Consider the following 13709-nt stretch of genomic DNA (forward strand, 5'->3'; position numbering starts at 1 on the left):
CTTGGCTCCTTGGAGTGGAGGGTGGTGTTTAGAAGCCAGGAGCCGGGGTGCGGGTGGGTGTTTCCATGTAAATGAGGATGCATGCAAGCGTGTACACACAAGCACGATACCAATGTCATCTAGAAGCAATGCCACGGCACACGGCTGCGTTCTCCCCTTTTTGTACATGCACTGACTTCCTCTCGTGGTAGGAAGCTGGCCTGTCCGTGCTGCCACGCCTTGCCCTGTGACATCTTCCTTAAGCTCAGAGGAGTCTCCCCATGTTCCCGGCGTCCCTGCACCAATGGCTCTCCTGCCCCATGCTGGTCACTGAATGGAGCAGGGGGAGGGAGGCTTTAACTGGCAGGCAATTCTGATGTGCAGAACCTGATGACCCTCGCCCCTCCCAAACCCTGAGTTCTGGCAGGGAGGAAGCCCTGTGTGCCTGGCTGTAGGACGAGTTGGGGAGTTCAACAGCTGGGAAGGGGGAGAAACTCCCACAGTAGTTGCTTCCGGGTGCTTCCTGCAGCAGAGCTTCTGCACCGTGGAGGCCCATACCGACAGGAAGCCCAGTGCGGATCCAACCCTGGGCATTTCTGAGTCCACAGGGCTGCCGACTTACACATACCCTCCCTGTGCACGGGTGGGGGTGGGGGGCTGGGAAGGAACAGCGGGCTCTAGTGGCAGCCGTGGCATTCCCCATGCCTGCCCTACTTTGCAACTGGGGGAGAGATGTCCTTAGGCAAAGCCTTGGCTGCTGGGAAGGAGCAGATGGTCATCGTTCAGGCTATTCACGCCAGTCTCTGAGCAGTGTGAAAGCTGCCATGGGCAGTCGTGAACTCTGGGAGGAATGCTGTGTGCCAATGCAGCATTACTTACAGACACAGCAGCCTGCTGGACTCGGCCTGGGCTTTAGTTTTGCAGACCCTTGATCAAAAAGGCAGAGGTTTGGAAATATGTATTTTAAGTCCCCTCAATTTCAGGTTATGCTATTAATGGTGGAGTTTTAATTAAGCCAAAAGATTCCTTGTATGCACTCCAGCATTCCTGATGTGTTTTTTTTTTTTAAGTGCTTTTGTTCTTGGAAAGATGGCAGAAGACGGAATCTCGCCTTGGGTTAAGCCTGCCCACGTGTCCCACTTTCCTTCAGTTCTTGTCTAGATCTCTGATCAAGGAACCAGCAGCCAGCAGCAGATATTTTAAATCAACATCAAAGGCCCGTGCTCACACGCGTGGTTCTGCTGAGATCCCCCTGCAGCTTGCCCGTTAGGCTTCCAGAAAGTCTGCAAGGGGCAGGTGATAAGGCACTTAGCTCCTTGGCCCACACTTACTAAAGGCACCGTCCTGATTTGCAAATGGTCTGAACTCAGCTCATTCTAAGCTCAACTCTCAGCTCTGTCATCCGAGCTCAGTCAACAAGATGGAACGTAGCCTGAGTGGAGGGCACAATTTTGTGTCCGTCTCCCCTGGGCCCGAGGCAGCTCCAGCAGAGGAGGCAGCGGCAGTCCAATCCATTATCTGCTGGGGGATGTTATATCATGTCTAGGCATCAATGTAGGTTTTTAGACATGAACCTCCTCAGTAACACTTCTCCATCTTCGGGGAGTAGCACTCACATTTGTGGGAGGCCTCCTCCTCGACAATAAACTTGAGAATGTTTTTAGCTGGGCACTTAGGGATTTGTTTTTCTGGGTTGTAAGTTTCATTTGATGGGCACACAGAGTGAGAGAGGTAGAGAAGGCAAATTCCAATCCATTGGGAACTTTCCCATCATGCAGCAAACGTCCACAGCAGAGGCTGGGAACTGCCAACTCTATTTTTCTTTAAGACTTATTTTTATTGGAAAAGTAGATTTAGAGAGGAGTGACAGAAAGATCTTCCATCCTCTACTTCAACTCCCCGGGTGGCTGCAACTGCTGAAGCTGAGCCATCTGAAGCCAGGGACCCAAGGTCTTGAATCATCCTCCCCGCTTTTGCATGCCACAAGCCAGGAGCTGAATGGGAAACAGAACAGTCAGAACACAAAGCAGCATTAATCAGGGATGCCAGTGTGTGCAGGTAGAGGGTTAGCCAGTTGAGCCACCCTGCCAACCTCTCAATCAGGTCTTCACGTGGGTGGCAGAGGCCCAGGCACAGGCCTGTTACACTGCACACTGACAGCAAGCAGGAATTGGAAGCAGAACTGGAAGCCAGGCACCCTGAATGGCTGCAATGAATGTCTGCAGAAGCACTTGGGTCTTGGAGATCTCTTTGGGCTTCCATCCCAGCGTCCTAGGTCTGAGCTACACAATTAGTGACTAGAAAGTGGCATCTTTGAATCTTTTAAGATGAGCATATGCACAAACGATTACATAGACTTCTGGAAGAACATGACCAGAAAGGGGAAAGGGAGCACCTACGTGCTTGCCCGCTGACTCATTCAGGGATGCCTGCTGGGTGCCTGCCCATGCCAGGCTCTGTGCTAACTGGGAGGGCTGTGAGGAGACACAGAACAAATAATGGAAAGACTTGCACCAAGTGCATCCCCCACCCCGGGGAGCCAGGGTGGGGAAGACAACCCCCTGAGAACACATCTATTGTCTAAACAAACGCGCAGGGCAGTAAATCCGTGGCTGATTAAATGCTTTGGCACTACCTGGACCTGATGATGTTTTTCTTCATGCAAAATAGGAAAAAAAAAAAAAGATAAGTGCCTATTTTGGATTTGCTAATGCAGGCATTTCCTTTATTTGCACGAAGTCTGCATAATGCATGCTTTGTAAAGTCCCCAAGTCTGAAAGCAGGATACATTTCTAATGGAAACATTCTCGCGCGTGATTGTACAACAGCAAAGCGATAAATTACCGCGATTTCGTACCCCCTGCAGCTGCTGTTAGTCCCACCATACTTCAGGAATGTTGCCTTCACTCGGAGGATTGCTACAAACATTGGTTTGCCAAAAAGGCAAATAGTCAATGAAAATTGTGTTTAAAGGCATGAGGAAGTGTGCAGAGTACACATATTTCAGGTCTATGAAATAAACAGCCCCAGGAAGAGCAATTTGCAATCTAAAGCTTGCTCAGTAATTTACTGGAACTCATGAACTTAGCAATTATGCCAGGCACTGGGGATTTGATTCAAGTGAAGAAAGTATCTTTATAGTGTGATGTGTCCAGAAATGAGGGGCACACATATAATAAAAAGGGATTTCAGGTTTTTTTGCAATAACATACTCTTAGATTATTTTATACTTGGAATTTTATTTGACATCAAAATGGACTGCTTCAGTGAGCAAGTGACTGTGGCTGTGCAAATTCCCTTCTGAGAGCTTGCCTGCTCATGTGAGTGCTGGACAGGACACCTGACACCTGGGTAGAGGTGACGTCAACCACGAGGCAGCCACAACACACACAGGAGCCGCTTCTCTCAGCTACTGAACTGGAGCCAGCATCAGGCCAGGTCTGGGCAGACAACAGGATCAACAGTCTCCATGGGAGTTCATTCTGGGGCACATGCTCCGTTGGTGTGGTTGTGGAAACCTCAAAGAGGCAGACAGATCAGATGATGGCTCTGGGAAGTACTCAGAACAATGGGTGAATGGGCCAAAAATCCTCCATGCACAGGGGTTGGGTCTGGTGTTGTGGCCCTGAGGACTGATGCTGGGTATCAGGGTCCTTGTTGCTCTGCTTCTGATCCAGCTTCTTGCTAACTTTGGAAGATTTGTCACCTAAACAGGAAGCACTTGGTGCAGATGGCTGACTGCCATGTGGAAGTCACATCCCATACTGGAGTCCCAGTGCTGACGCCACATCTGGTCAGACCCAGTTTTAAGTAAAATAAAAGATGAAGTGATCAAGATGAAGTCTTTCTAGTGGCTTGAGGAAGGCATAGATTTGCAGAAACAGAAATGAGGCAGGGACCAGTGTTGTGGAGCAGCACGTTAAAGCTGCTGCTTGCAAAGTAGGCACCCCAGAAAGATACTGGTTTGGGTCCTGGCTGTTCCAGCTCTGATTCAGTTCCTGGGAGAAAATGTGGGAGGTGGCTCAAATGCTTGGGTCCCTGCCATCCACTCAGGCTAAGCTCCCGGCTCCATTGCGCCTCAGGAAGCAGCCACTGCAGCCACATAGGGTGAAGGAGTGAAGTGGATAAAAGATCTGTCTCTCCCTCTCAAAGCAAACGAGTAAAACAAGCAGCCCACAGACAACTGAGGTATATTTTATTCAAAGCATTTCATAGTAGGTCCAAATGCATTAACATACAATTACATACAAAATACTTCCAAAGTTTACAATGGGAGGTTTACTTTTTTGAATTAGTTGTATGCTTATAATGAGCCTAGTAAATTGAGCTGCACTATTTCATTCATATTTCTAATATTTCAGTTTAACTACTAGATATTAGATAGCACTAATAAGCCCACTTAGAATATACAGTTATACTTTAAACACATTCCCAATGGGAACCCATACAGTACTACAGATACTTGACAGTCTCTTGTTAACAATGTTGAGAATATCAGGTGGGGGTTTTTAACCAATTTGTTATCTACTGTACTCAAGTTTTAGAGCTACAAGTGGTCTGCTTTTCCCAAAATGTCTGGCAAATTCAGGTTACACCCCAAGGTTGCGCCTCAGTTTACAGACCAATTTTAAGAAATGTCAGTAAAACTCAGCTGAACTACCTTGTGGTTAGCACAACTGCCAAACATAAGGCTGGCTTCAGTGAACTCACTAGCCACAGGTGAACAAAAATGAAGCTCCCAGCCAATCAGATAGCAAGATCCCTACAGGTGCTGCCCTCGAGTGCACCCAGGTTCCAGCATGCCCCCTAGGAAGGGCCTCAGCAGTGCCTCAGGACACCTGCCTCCACAAATCTATTTCCATACAACAAAGTGGAGGCAGAAGCTGAGCCACACCTATGATGACTTGAATATATCATCTTGTCTTCCCTCCATTGACCTTTCGTCTCACACCACCTGTGGCAGGCACTGGGGACGATGGCTGGTTTACCCAGGCAATCTCCCCTGATGTGAACCGCACTAAAACCACACCAGAAGCTGGTCATCAGCTTGAAATGGACAAGAAACAGCCACAGCAGGAGTGATCCTCAAACAAAGCATTTTCAGTATGTTACACTATTATCTAATTCAAACTAGCTCAACATTCCTTATTAAGATATCTTTATAATACCTTTATAAACTGTCCTGATTAACCATCCTAAATCTTATTCATGTACTTAAGATGCAGATATTAAAAGGCCTAAGAGCATACAGGAAGACAACTTTGCTAATACACCCAGGAAAGCAGTGGAAGGTGGCCCAAGCGCATAGGTCCCTGCCCCCCATGTCGGAGAACAGGATGAAGAGTTTCTGGATTTTAGCTCTGACCTGGCTCAGCGATGGACATTGCAGCCATTTGGGGAGTGAGTCACTGGTTCTCACTCTGTTTATCTGCCTTTCAGGCAAATAAATAAATCCATCATTTTAAAAAGTGAAGGTTGCCTGACAAAGTAGCCTAGCAGGTAACGTGCTTGCCTTGAGTACACTGGGATCCCATATGAGTGCCAGTTATAATCCTGGCAGTCCCACTTCCCATCCAGCTCCCTGCTTGTGACCTGGGAAAGCAGTCGCGATATCCCAAAGCCTTGGGACCCTGCACCAATGTGGCAGACCCAGAAGAGGCCCTGGACTCCTGGCTTCAGATCAGCACAGCTCTGGCTGCTGTGGCCACCTGTGGGAGTGAATCAATGGATGGAAAATCTAGCTCTCTGTCTCTCTTCCTCTCTGTGTATCTGACTTTCCAATTAAAAAAAAAAAGTGAGAGGGCATGGAATGCTCTATTTTGTCCTGACCAAGACTCAATTTGAAAGAATCTCTGGGTGCCCCTGGGGAGAGGGAGAGAGGGCATGCATGCTGAACATGTGTGCTTCTCGGAGCTGACACACAGCACTCGGGCCGAGGGCGGGCCACACGCTCACTGGGAAACAGCACGCTGGGTGTGACCACTTGTTAAGTATCCCGCATGCTAAGAACTGTGCTATCATTGGCTATCAAGCAGTGGAAGTTAAACATGGTGTGTCTAGTTCTAAAGATTTTCAGATAGGCATTATTAACAAGCGATTCTTAAAGGAATAACATTTTCATGAAAAAACAATAAATAAAACAGAGCAGGAAAACCGATGGTGTCCATCAGAAGGACCCAAAAAAAGTTGTGGCTTCACACAGAGCAACCTTAAAGAGAGCGACACAGGTTTACGATTCAGTGGACACAGGCTGGCAGTAAGACTCAGAATGTATCACAGTTCACAAAGTACTTAAAAAAGTTATTTTTTGCTTTATTTTTTTTTAAGTATATTTTACAAATAACATTTAGACCATAATCACAGATACATGTACTGCACAGTGCCTCCTTGTCTCACGAGGGTTTTTCCCTTGATTCCTTTAGCTGCTTTGCATAGAATTTAAAAGTTTCCTGTTTATAAGGAAAAAAAGAGGGGTAAGTAGACAAAGAGGTCATGGCCAGAGGTAATGGAATAAAACTCAAATCATGACACAAACTGGGTCCTCCTGAGCTCAGCGCCACCCCTCCTGCTTCCTGAAACCCCCAGTCAAGCTGAAACAAGAGAACCGCCCCAAGGACATGGACTAAACTCCCACCTTGGGCGGCAGCTCTGCCACAGCCCGGTAAGGAATAACGTAAGTCACCCCGAGGGGCTCTGCCTGCCAAAGTCACGGACACTGCTAGGGCTGCTTGGTCTCCAAGCATCAGATAACTAAGCAGTCCACCTTTTCTTATGTGTCACTATGGAGTACGTATAAATCTATGGAGGCATTTCCTCCCCTGAATTAAGAAAAATACTCACAGGGGGCTCCGTGAAAGGGACAGGCTCTCCAGCGTCCTTCAGCAAAACGGCATAACGCTTCAGAAACATGTCATTCAATGGCACATTCTGTGCAGTCAAGTGCTCATATAGTGCTTTAGCAGATGCCACGTCTTTGTCCAGGGCTGGCCAAAGTTAAAAAGAAGAAGGTCTTTAGCACAGGCAAACACAACCATTTCACCAAAGCTCTCAGCTGTTCAGGGACTCCTGCACCCCTCTGTCCTGAGACACACGAAGGATTAACCTCCTTCAGTAAGAAGTCACACTCAGGATCTACCCCACCCATTTGGCATCAGTCGCCAGGAAGGTGAAGGGAAAGGACAGATGGCTACACTCAAGGGTCTCTGGAACAAATGGCAGTGCCCACCTCATGGGCATCTATGACTACACAGAGGTGCCCAGTTACACAGTAATAAGTACATACTCCAGCTTTCTGCTTAAAACCACTCTGAATCCAAAGAAATCTAGCCTGTAGTGGTGAGGGGCAGGGAAACAATGTAAAAATCTGTGTATCTGCATGGATATCAAGATTAGCAGCACTCTCCTATTGTAAAATAAGCAAGTAAGAATTAGCTACCATGACAAACAGAAGCTCTATAGGAAGACATTAACTAAGACTTACTCCATTTGAAGAGCAAAGGGATCTAGTAGGTGAGATTAGCTGGCTCTTGCCTTGTGGCTACTTAGCTGTTTTAAAATATTTAGTTAAGAGGGAGAGGGAGGAAGGAAGAGAAAGAGAGAGAGAGACAGAGAGATAGATAAGATCTTCCATCTGCTGGAAGATTTCCAAATGCCTACAACAATTGGGGTTGGGCCAGGCTGAAGCTCAGAACTCCATGTGGGTGCTAAGAACCCAAGTAAGCACTTGGGCCGCCTTCTGCCAACTGCATGGTGCACATTAGCAGGGGGCTAGATCAAAAGCGGAGCAGCTGGGATATGAACTGGTGCTCTAATATGGGATGCCATCACACACTGCACGGTAATCCCGGCCCTCCAACATACCAGGACCTAACAAACCCCTACAAGGAAAGCAGGGTGAACCCGCAGGGCTGTGGTGAGCAGCTGAACAATCACTGCCCTCTGTCCCCAAGTTAGATCACCTAATTAGCAGTCACATACGAGGATTTTGTGCCATTTGACATCATTTCATGCTATTAGTTACTGGAAATATGCTAAGGTTTTTGACCACAGTTCCATTTTGAGCAACAGTATGTTCCCCTCATAATAGAGGCCCAATCTTCTCTTCATTTCTCCTTTTTTTTCTCTGTAAGTCTGCCTTTCTAATAAAAATAAAAACCAAAAGTGTTTAAAACATATTTTCTAGAACTAAGTGAATTGTTTATGTCAAAGTGGTTATCTGATATTTAGCATCACTCCTTTCAGCTGAAGAGTACCACTTAGTCAACCATACATTGACTTGAAATCACTTAAACAATAAGAGAGTCAGAATAAAATTATTACCATAGCTTTTCATGACAGAAGTGTACGCTTCTTCCTTTTCAATTAATTCAGGAATCAATTCTAACAAAGATTTCAGAACTGGTGCCTAGCAAGTTAAACAGAGATAATATTATCATTAATTCAAAACAGCAAAATAGAACTGATGCATTAACATCATACAAGAAAATTTTGAAAATCACTGTAACAGAATTACATTTAATGATCTACTTCTTTTGCATATTTTAGTGATGATTTCAACTAAATTTATTGCCAAGACAAAAAAGTATTTTCCAAAGTTAATGCAATTCCACTTATAATCCCATGAAGATCTTTCTGAAATACCTAAATTTGATAGGCTTTATCTAAAGACTGTATTTTCCAAATATCAAAAGAATCTTTTTTTACTCAGCTGGCAGCCTACTACAAAGAAATGACCAAATCCTGAGAGGATATGAGCTCAGGGTTTTCAAGTGCCGGCATTTCTGATAAGACGAGAAGAATTCAAAAATTCTCAAAGTTCCCCTCCATGATATTTGGAGAGCATCTCCAGGATCTCACCTCTCCACACTGCCTCCACAGCTATGCACATCTGCTCTGGTTTTCTTTCCTGTAGTCATGACGTTCAGAGCTGGCAAACCTAGCCCACAGCTACTGAGTTGCCCCGTGGCCTTGCCCTCCTGCCCGGGAACTCACCAGCAGACTGTCAAACTACTTGTGGCCTGAATCCATCTCCTCAGGAGATGCTAGATCTGACCTAACTGCTCTCTAGCAAAGAGCAGGACACTTGCAACCGTCCTGGTAAAAACCATAACCCCCCCTGTGAGTAGTCACTCAGTCGGGTCCTAGACCTGCACATTTCCTGGACACCGGGCATTTCCAAGTCTCCAAGCACATGGCTCCCTGTGCATTCCTTGCCCCATTTCCTAAGACAAGTAGGCACAGCTCCACGCCTGCTATGACAAACACCTTTAGATGGCCCACGACTTTTAGCTATGGAAACTAAACAGTTTCTGAAAGCAAAACCAAAATAAGCAAGTACTAAATATTTCCTGAAAGTTGTTTGTTGTGAGTTACCGATTTCTTTAAAAAAGCGCAAAATGAACCGATCAGGTTATTTACAAAGATGTGGGGGGGGGGGAAAGAGGGAGGAGAGTGTGGTATTAGGGGACATCAAACTCCCAGTGTGGAAGCAACCTAAATGCTTCACAGCAAATAAACGTCATCGGAACTCGGCCACGAACTTCAGAAAGTGTTCAAGTAATGAATGTTGGGGTTTCCAGGGTTCACTGAGTAAAACTGCATCCCCTCAAAAAGTTTTTAATACGCCTTTATCTTTGCTCTCTCTCTCTTTTTTTAAAACATTTATTTATTTTTATTGCAAAGTCAGATATGTATAGACAGAAGGAGAGGCAGAGAGGAAGATCCTCCGTCCGTCAATTCACTCCTGAAGCTGCCGCAATGGCTGGAGATGATCCTATCCGAAGCCAGGAGCCCAGTCTCCCATGCAGGTGCAGGGTCTCAAGGCTTTGAGCTTGACCGTGCTCGACTGTTTTTCCAGGCCACAAGCAGGGAGCTGGATGGGAAGTGGGGCTGCTGGGATTAGAACCGGCGCCCATATGGGATCCTGTGTGTTAAAGGCAAGGACTTTAGGGCCCAGTGCGGTGGCGCAAGTGATTAAGGTCCTTGCCTTGCACACCCGGGATCCCATATGGGCGCCGGTTCTATCCCGGCAGCCCCGCTTCCCTTCCAGCTCCCTGCCTGTGGCCCGGGAAAGCAGTCGAGGATGGCCCAAAGCTTTGGGACCCTGCACCCATGTGGGAGACCCGGAAGAGGCTCCTGGTTTCGGATCGGCATAGTATTGGCCGTTGCGCTCACTTGGGGAGTGAATCATCGGACGGAAGATCTTCCTCTCTGTCTCTCCTCTCTGTATATCTGCCTTTCCAATGAAAAAATAATAAAAATAAATCTTTAAAAAAAATAAAAAGGGTGAGGACTTTAACCGCTAGGCTATAGTGCCGGGCCCTGTGGTTTCTTTAAACATCAAAAACAGGACTTGGATTGTTACACTTACATATGTTCCTTTTGCAGGAATAGATATTGCCACTGTATTAATGAGAACTTAAACGTGGGCCACCATACCCATTTTTCCTGACAGTACTACACCTGGTAAATGGTCACAAGCCACCTGTCGGGTGACACCTGTAGGGAAGGCACCCTCAGTGGTTCCCCCACACTAGCCAATGCACCTGAGTTACCTAAGCTAAAAGGTATTTAGTTTCCAGGGCCTTCTTTTCAGAATCTTGATGCACACCAAATCGAAGAGAGAATTCATGACAAGTATTTTTTTGTTTGTTTGTTTCTAGTTCAACTAAGGAGTGAGAATTCACTCCTTGCTACATTCTAAAAAAAAAAAAAAAATCAGTATTGACAAGCAAAATCTTCAGTCTCAATAGTGTTTTCAGTAAGGTCCTAAACCAGCAAACCCTTAAGTTAATCCCCAGCCTGGGAGTGGCTGACAACACCGCTCATTTGGTAACAAGTAAAGCACGGTACCTTTCCTGGTTTCTGAGAGGTCCTGAGACAGAACACCAACAAAACTGGGGTTTGCTCAACAATCGCACTGCATCTCTAAAAATTAAAACATCATTCAGTAAGTGAGCATTTCTGATAAACAAGCAGATTGAGGTGAATATTTTCAATTAGGAAGCTCACGATAATACAGCAGTATATCATTACCAACAGGAAGGCCTAACAGTCAGCCTTTTTTTTTGAAGGGGCGGGAAGAAAAGAAAACAAGTATAAGCTACGCCAAGCTCTGGTGAATGCTGACTCTGGCACTGCAAGAACAAAGTTTGTTTAAAAAGAAAAGGGAAAAAATTAAACTAATGCTTCTTCAACAATCACAGAATGAGGTTTAGGACTGCAAAGAAAGAGGAAAAAAAGAAACACGATTCCTCTCCAATTATACTGCCAAGCATTCACAAGTGAGTTGGGGATCATAAGGTTAATTATACATTTAATAAGGTGTCAGGGAGATAACTGCTCGTTTCTTTATAAAAATTAAAATGTACAAAGCAAGTTCTCTTTAAAGTATAATTACCTACACTTATGCATACAAAAGGACTGATTTCAATCTCTCTATTTTATAAAAGGCTTTCATTGCAACAGACAGCCAGTGCTTGAGAAAGAGACAAAAGTTAAACTCAAAAAAAAAGTTTACATGACAGACCAGATAAATCAAGTGTCTACCCAACCTGCAATGCTATAGTAAAATCAAATATGGCAAGACAATATTTTAGTTTACGCTCATCGTAGATGTCACTCTCTGAAGCTCCTTTAAGCACACCGCTCTTTCAAGGCCTTAAAACACTGTCAATTCAAAAACGAAGAGAACAAAAGCATTTTTGGGGACACACAGCACATTTACATCAGAAACTCATGTTCTCGACATCTGTGAAAAACGTTCTTCACTCCGGCGAGAATCATCTTTACTGACTAGCAGGTGAAGCCCAGGCGTAGGGCTGCTCATGGGCAAGAGAGACCGCTATGTACACTTCGGCTTGGAGCTGCCATCAAGAGCCCTCGCACAGGGCAGCTATGGGCACCCCTTGCGGGCTGCCTGTGCTAGACAGTTCTGGAGACTGCAGAGGAGCACACACTAGTGGATGAAGGACAAGTGCCGAGTTCACAGGAGTCGTGGGCACTCCTATGATGCACCGCCTCCCGTCAGGCTGGACAGTGAGGGGCCCACTCTCCCCATCGTAGCTGCTGAGAGATGCCAAGGGCCAGAGTTTCTTTTTCCCAATATATTCCTACAAGCCTTGCCAGCCATAAACTGCTTTTCTAGGAAAAAAAAAAAACTTTAAACGGAGGGGAATGAAAAAAAAGCAGACAAAACCAAGCAACCACACAACAAAAACCCCACCAACCAACCAGACAAAGAAACTAATTAACTGCAGTCTCTCTGTTCAGAAACAAACGTAAAACCTTAGAAGCAGTGCCAATTTAGAGTTTTTATAAAACTGTCAAAATCAAGAAAATTCTTCAGAAACTCCTAAAAATGACATGGGATTCTTGTCCAACTTGATGAACTTCAAGAATTAAAACAGGAGCTCCAATGAAGCGGGACCGTTTTACCTTCCCAATTGACTTAAGGTATTTCACAGCTGGTAGAAATGTGAGTGAATATAATACTATTTACCATCAGAAATTGGTCCCAAGCCTCAATCTGACAGAGGGAGTCTACACAAACACAGCCGTTGGAGGGATCAGGATGACTGTTTGACTGCCACCTGCTGGGAAGGGGCTCCCGGCGGTGCCTGTTTGTGTACACTGCCAGTGGCAGCTCAGATCACCCACCGTTCTGTCGCACTTGGCGCACGCAGCTTTATATTTAGCGCTGTTAAAATGGAATGAATGTGGTTGTCTCCCTCCCTGAAGATTGCTAATTTAACAGCGAGTAGGGCCACAAAGACCCGCATTTGTCATTTAATGTGTCTGTGACATACAAGTGAATAGAAAGCAAATTCAACTCTTAATAAATCTTGAATAAGGTGCTGAGAATGTTTGAGTATTCAAGTGAGAAGCTGCATTTGAAAAGCAAACATTTCCTACTTTTTGTTTGCAAACTGTGTTGCCATGGTGAGGCACAGTATTTAGAGCATTAGAGAAATTAAAGTAAGAAATCAAAGGAATTGCTATTTTGCATTACCTATCTGCACAGAAACATTTGTCTTGAAGTCACTTCAGTGCCACTCCTTCCTAATTAGGACATCTCTGGTCCTATCTGGGATCACGAAAACCGGCAGCCTACTAACTATAATCCAATCCTGGTCAGGCAAGCTCGATTCACACTGAATCTAAATGTGCCAGCAGCAGCACCACGTTTTATTTCCAGTGTTCTGTCACACACTTTTGTCTAGAAATTTCTCAGGTTACTTTTCACAGGCTGCAAGCAGCCCTCTCTGCTCCTTGAGATGATCATACCTGTAGAAGGGCTCTGGCGTCCTCCGTCTTGCCTGTATTCACCAGCTGAAGGAAGAAATCGGTGACAGGTTTATAAACTGCGAACTGATTGGCCAATCTCTCTGCCATGATGCTCACTGGAACAAGAGGTAAGAAGACTCTTCGTTACAGCACAGATAATAACACACACACCAAAGAAATTTGGTCTGGGCTCAGCTTTTTGTGTTCTTCAACTTACACTTCTCAGCTGCTGGGTCCAGCTGCTCCTCTATTACTTTCCTGAACAAGTAAGACAAGCCAAAGAACTGGGGTTCCACGGTTGGAGTCCCTGAAGTAAGCATGTTTTCAATGTTTTCAACAGCAACATCTACTTTATTGCTATGAGAGAAAGCAAAATATGTTATTAATTAATGATGTTTGCTTTTACATTAATATTGCTGGTAATTTTACACTAAGAACTTTACTCT

The 13709-nt window shown here is 45.3% G+C and overlaps 1 protein-coding gene across 1 annotated transcript in view; it reads right to left on the bottom strand.

The window, feature by feature from the left end:
* Positions 1-5890: 5890 nt before the first annotated feature.
* LRPPRC (leucine rich pentatricopeptide repeat containing) overlaps positions 5891-13709 on the bottom strand; it is an 88551-nt gene continuing 80732 nt past the window's right edge. Inside the window, exons 33-38 of the mRNA XM_040993168.1 lie at positions 13481-13620; positions 13264-13379; positions 10831-10905; positions 8299-8383; positions 6820-6962; positions 5891-6428 (exon numbers count right to left, since the gene is read on the bottom strand). Coding sequence (XP_040849102.1) covers positions 6372-6428; positions 6820-6962; positions 8299-8383; positions 10831-10905; positions 13264-13379; positions 13481-13620 — 616 coding nt within the window. The 3' untranslated portion in view covers positions 5891-6371. The remainder of the gene's footprint in view (positions 6429-6819; positions 6963-8298; positions 8384-10830; positions 10906-13263; positions 13380-13480; positions 13621-13709) is intronic.

This window comes from Ochotona curzoniae, unplaced genomic scaffold (genome assembly GCF_017591425.1).
Source record: "Ochotona curzoniae isolate NIBS_2020 unplaced genomic scaffold, NIBS_Ocur_1.0 contig_883, whole genome shotgun sequence".
NCBI classification, from domain to species: domain Eukaryota; kingdom Metazoa; phylum Chordata; class Mammalia; order Lagomorpha; family Ochotonidae; genus Ochotona; species Ochotona curzoniae.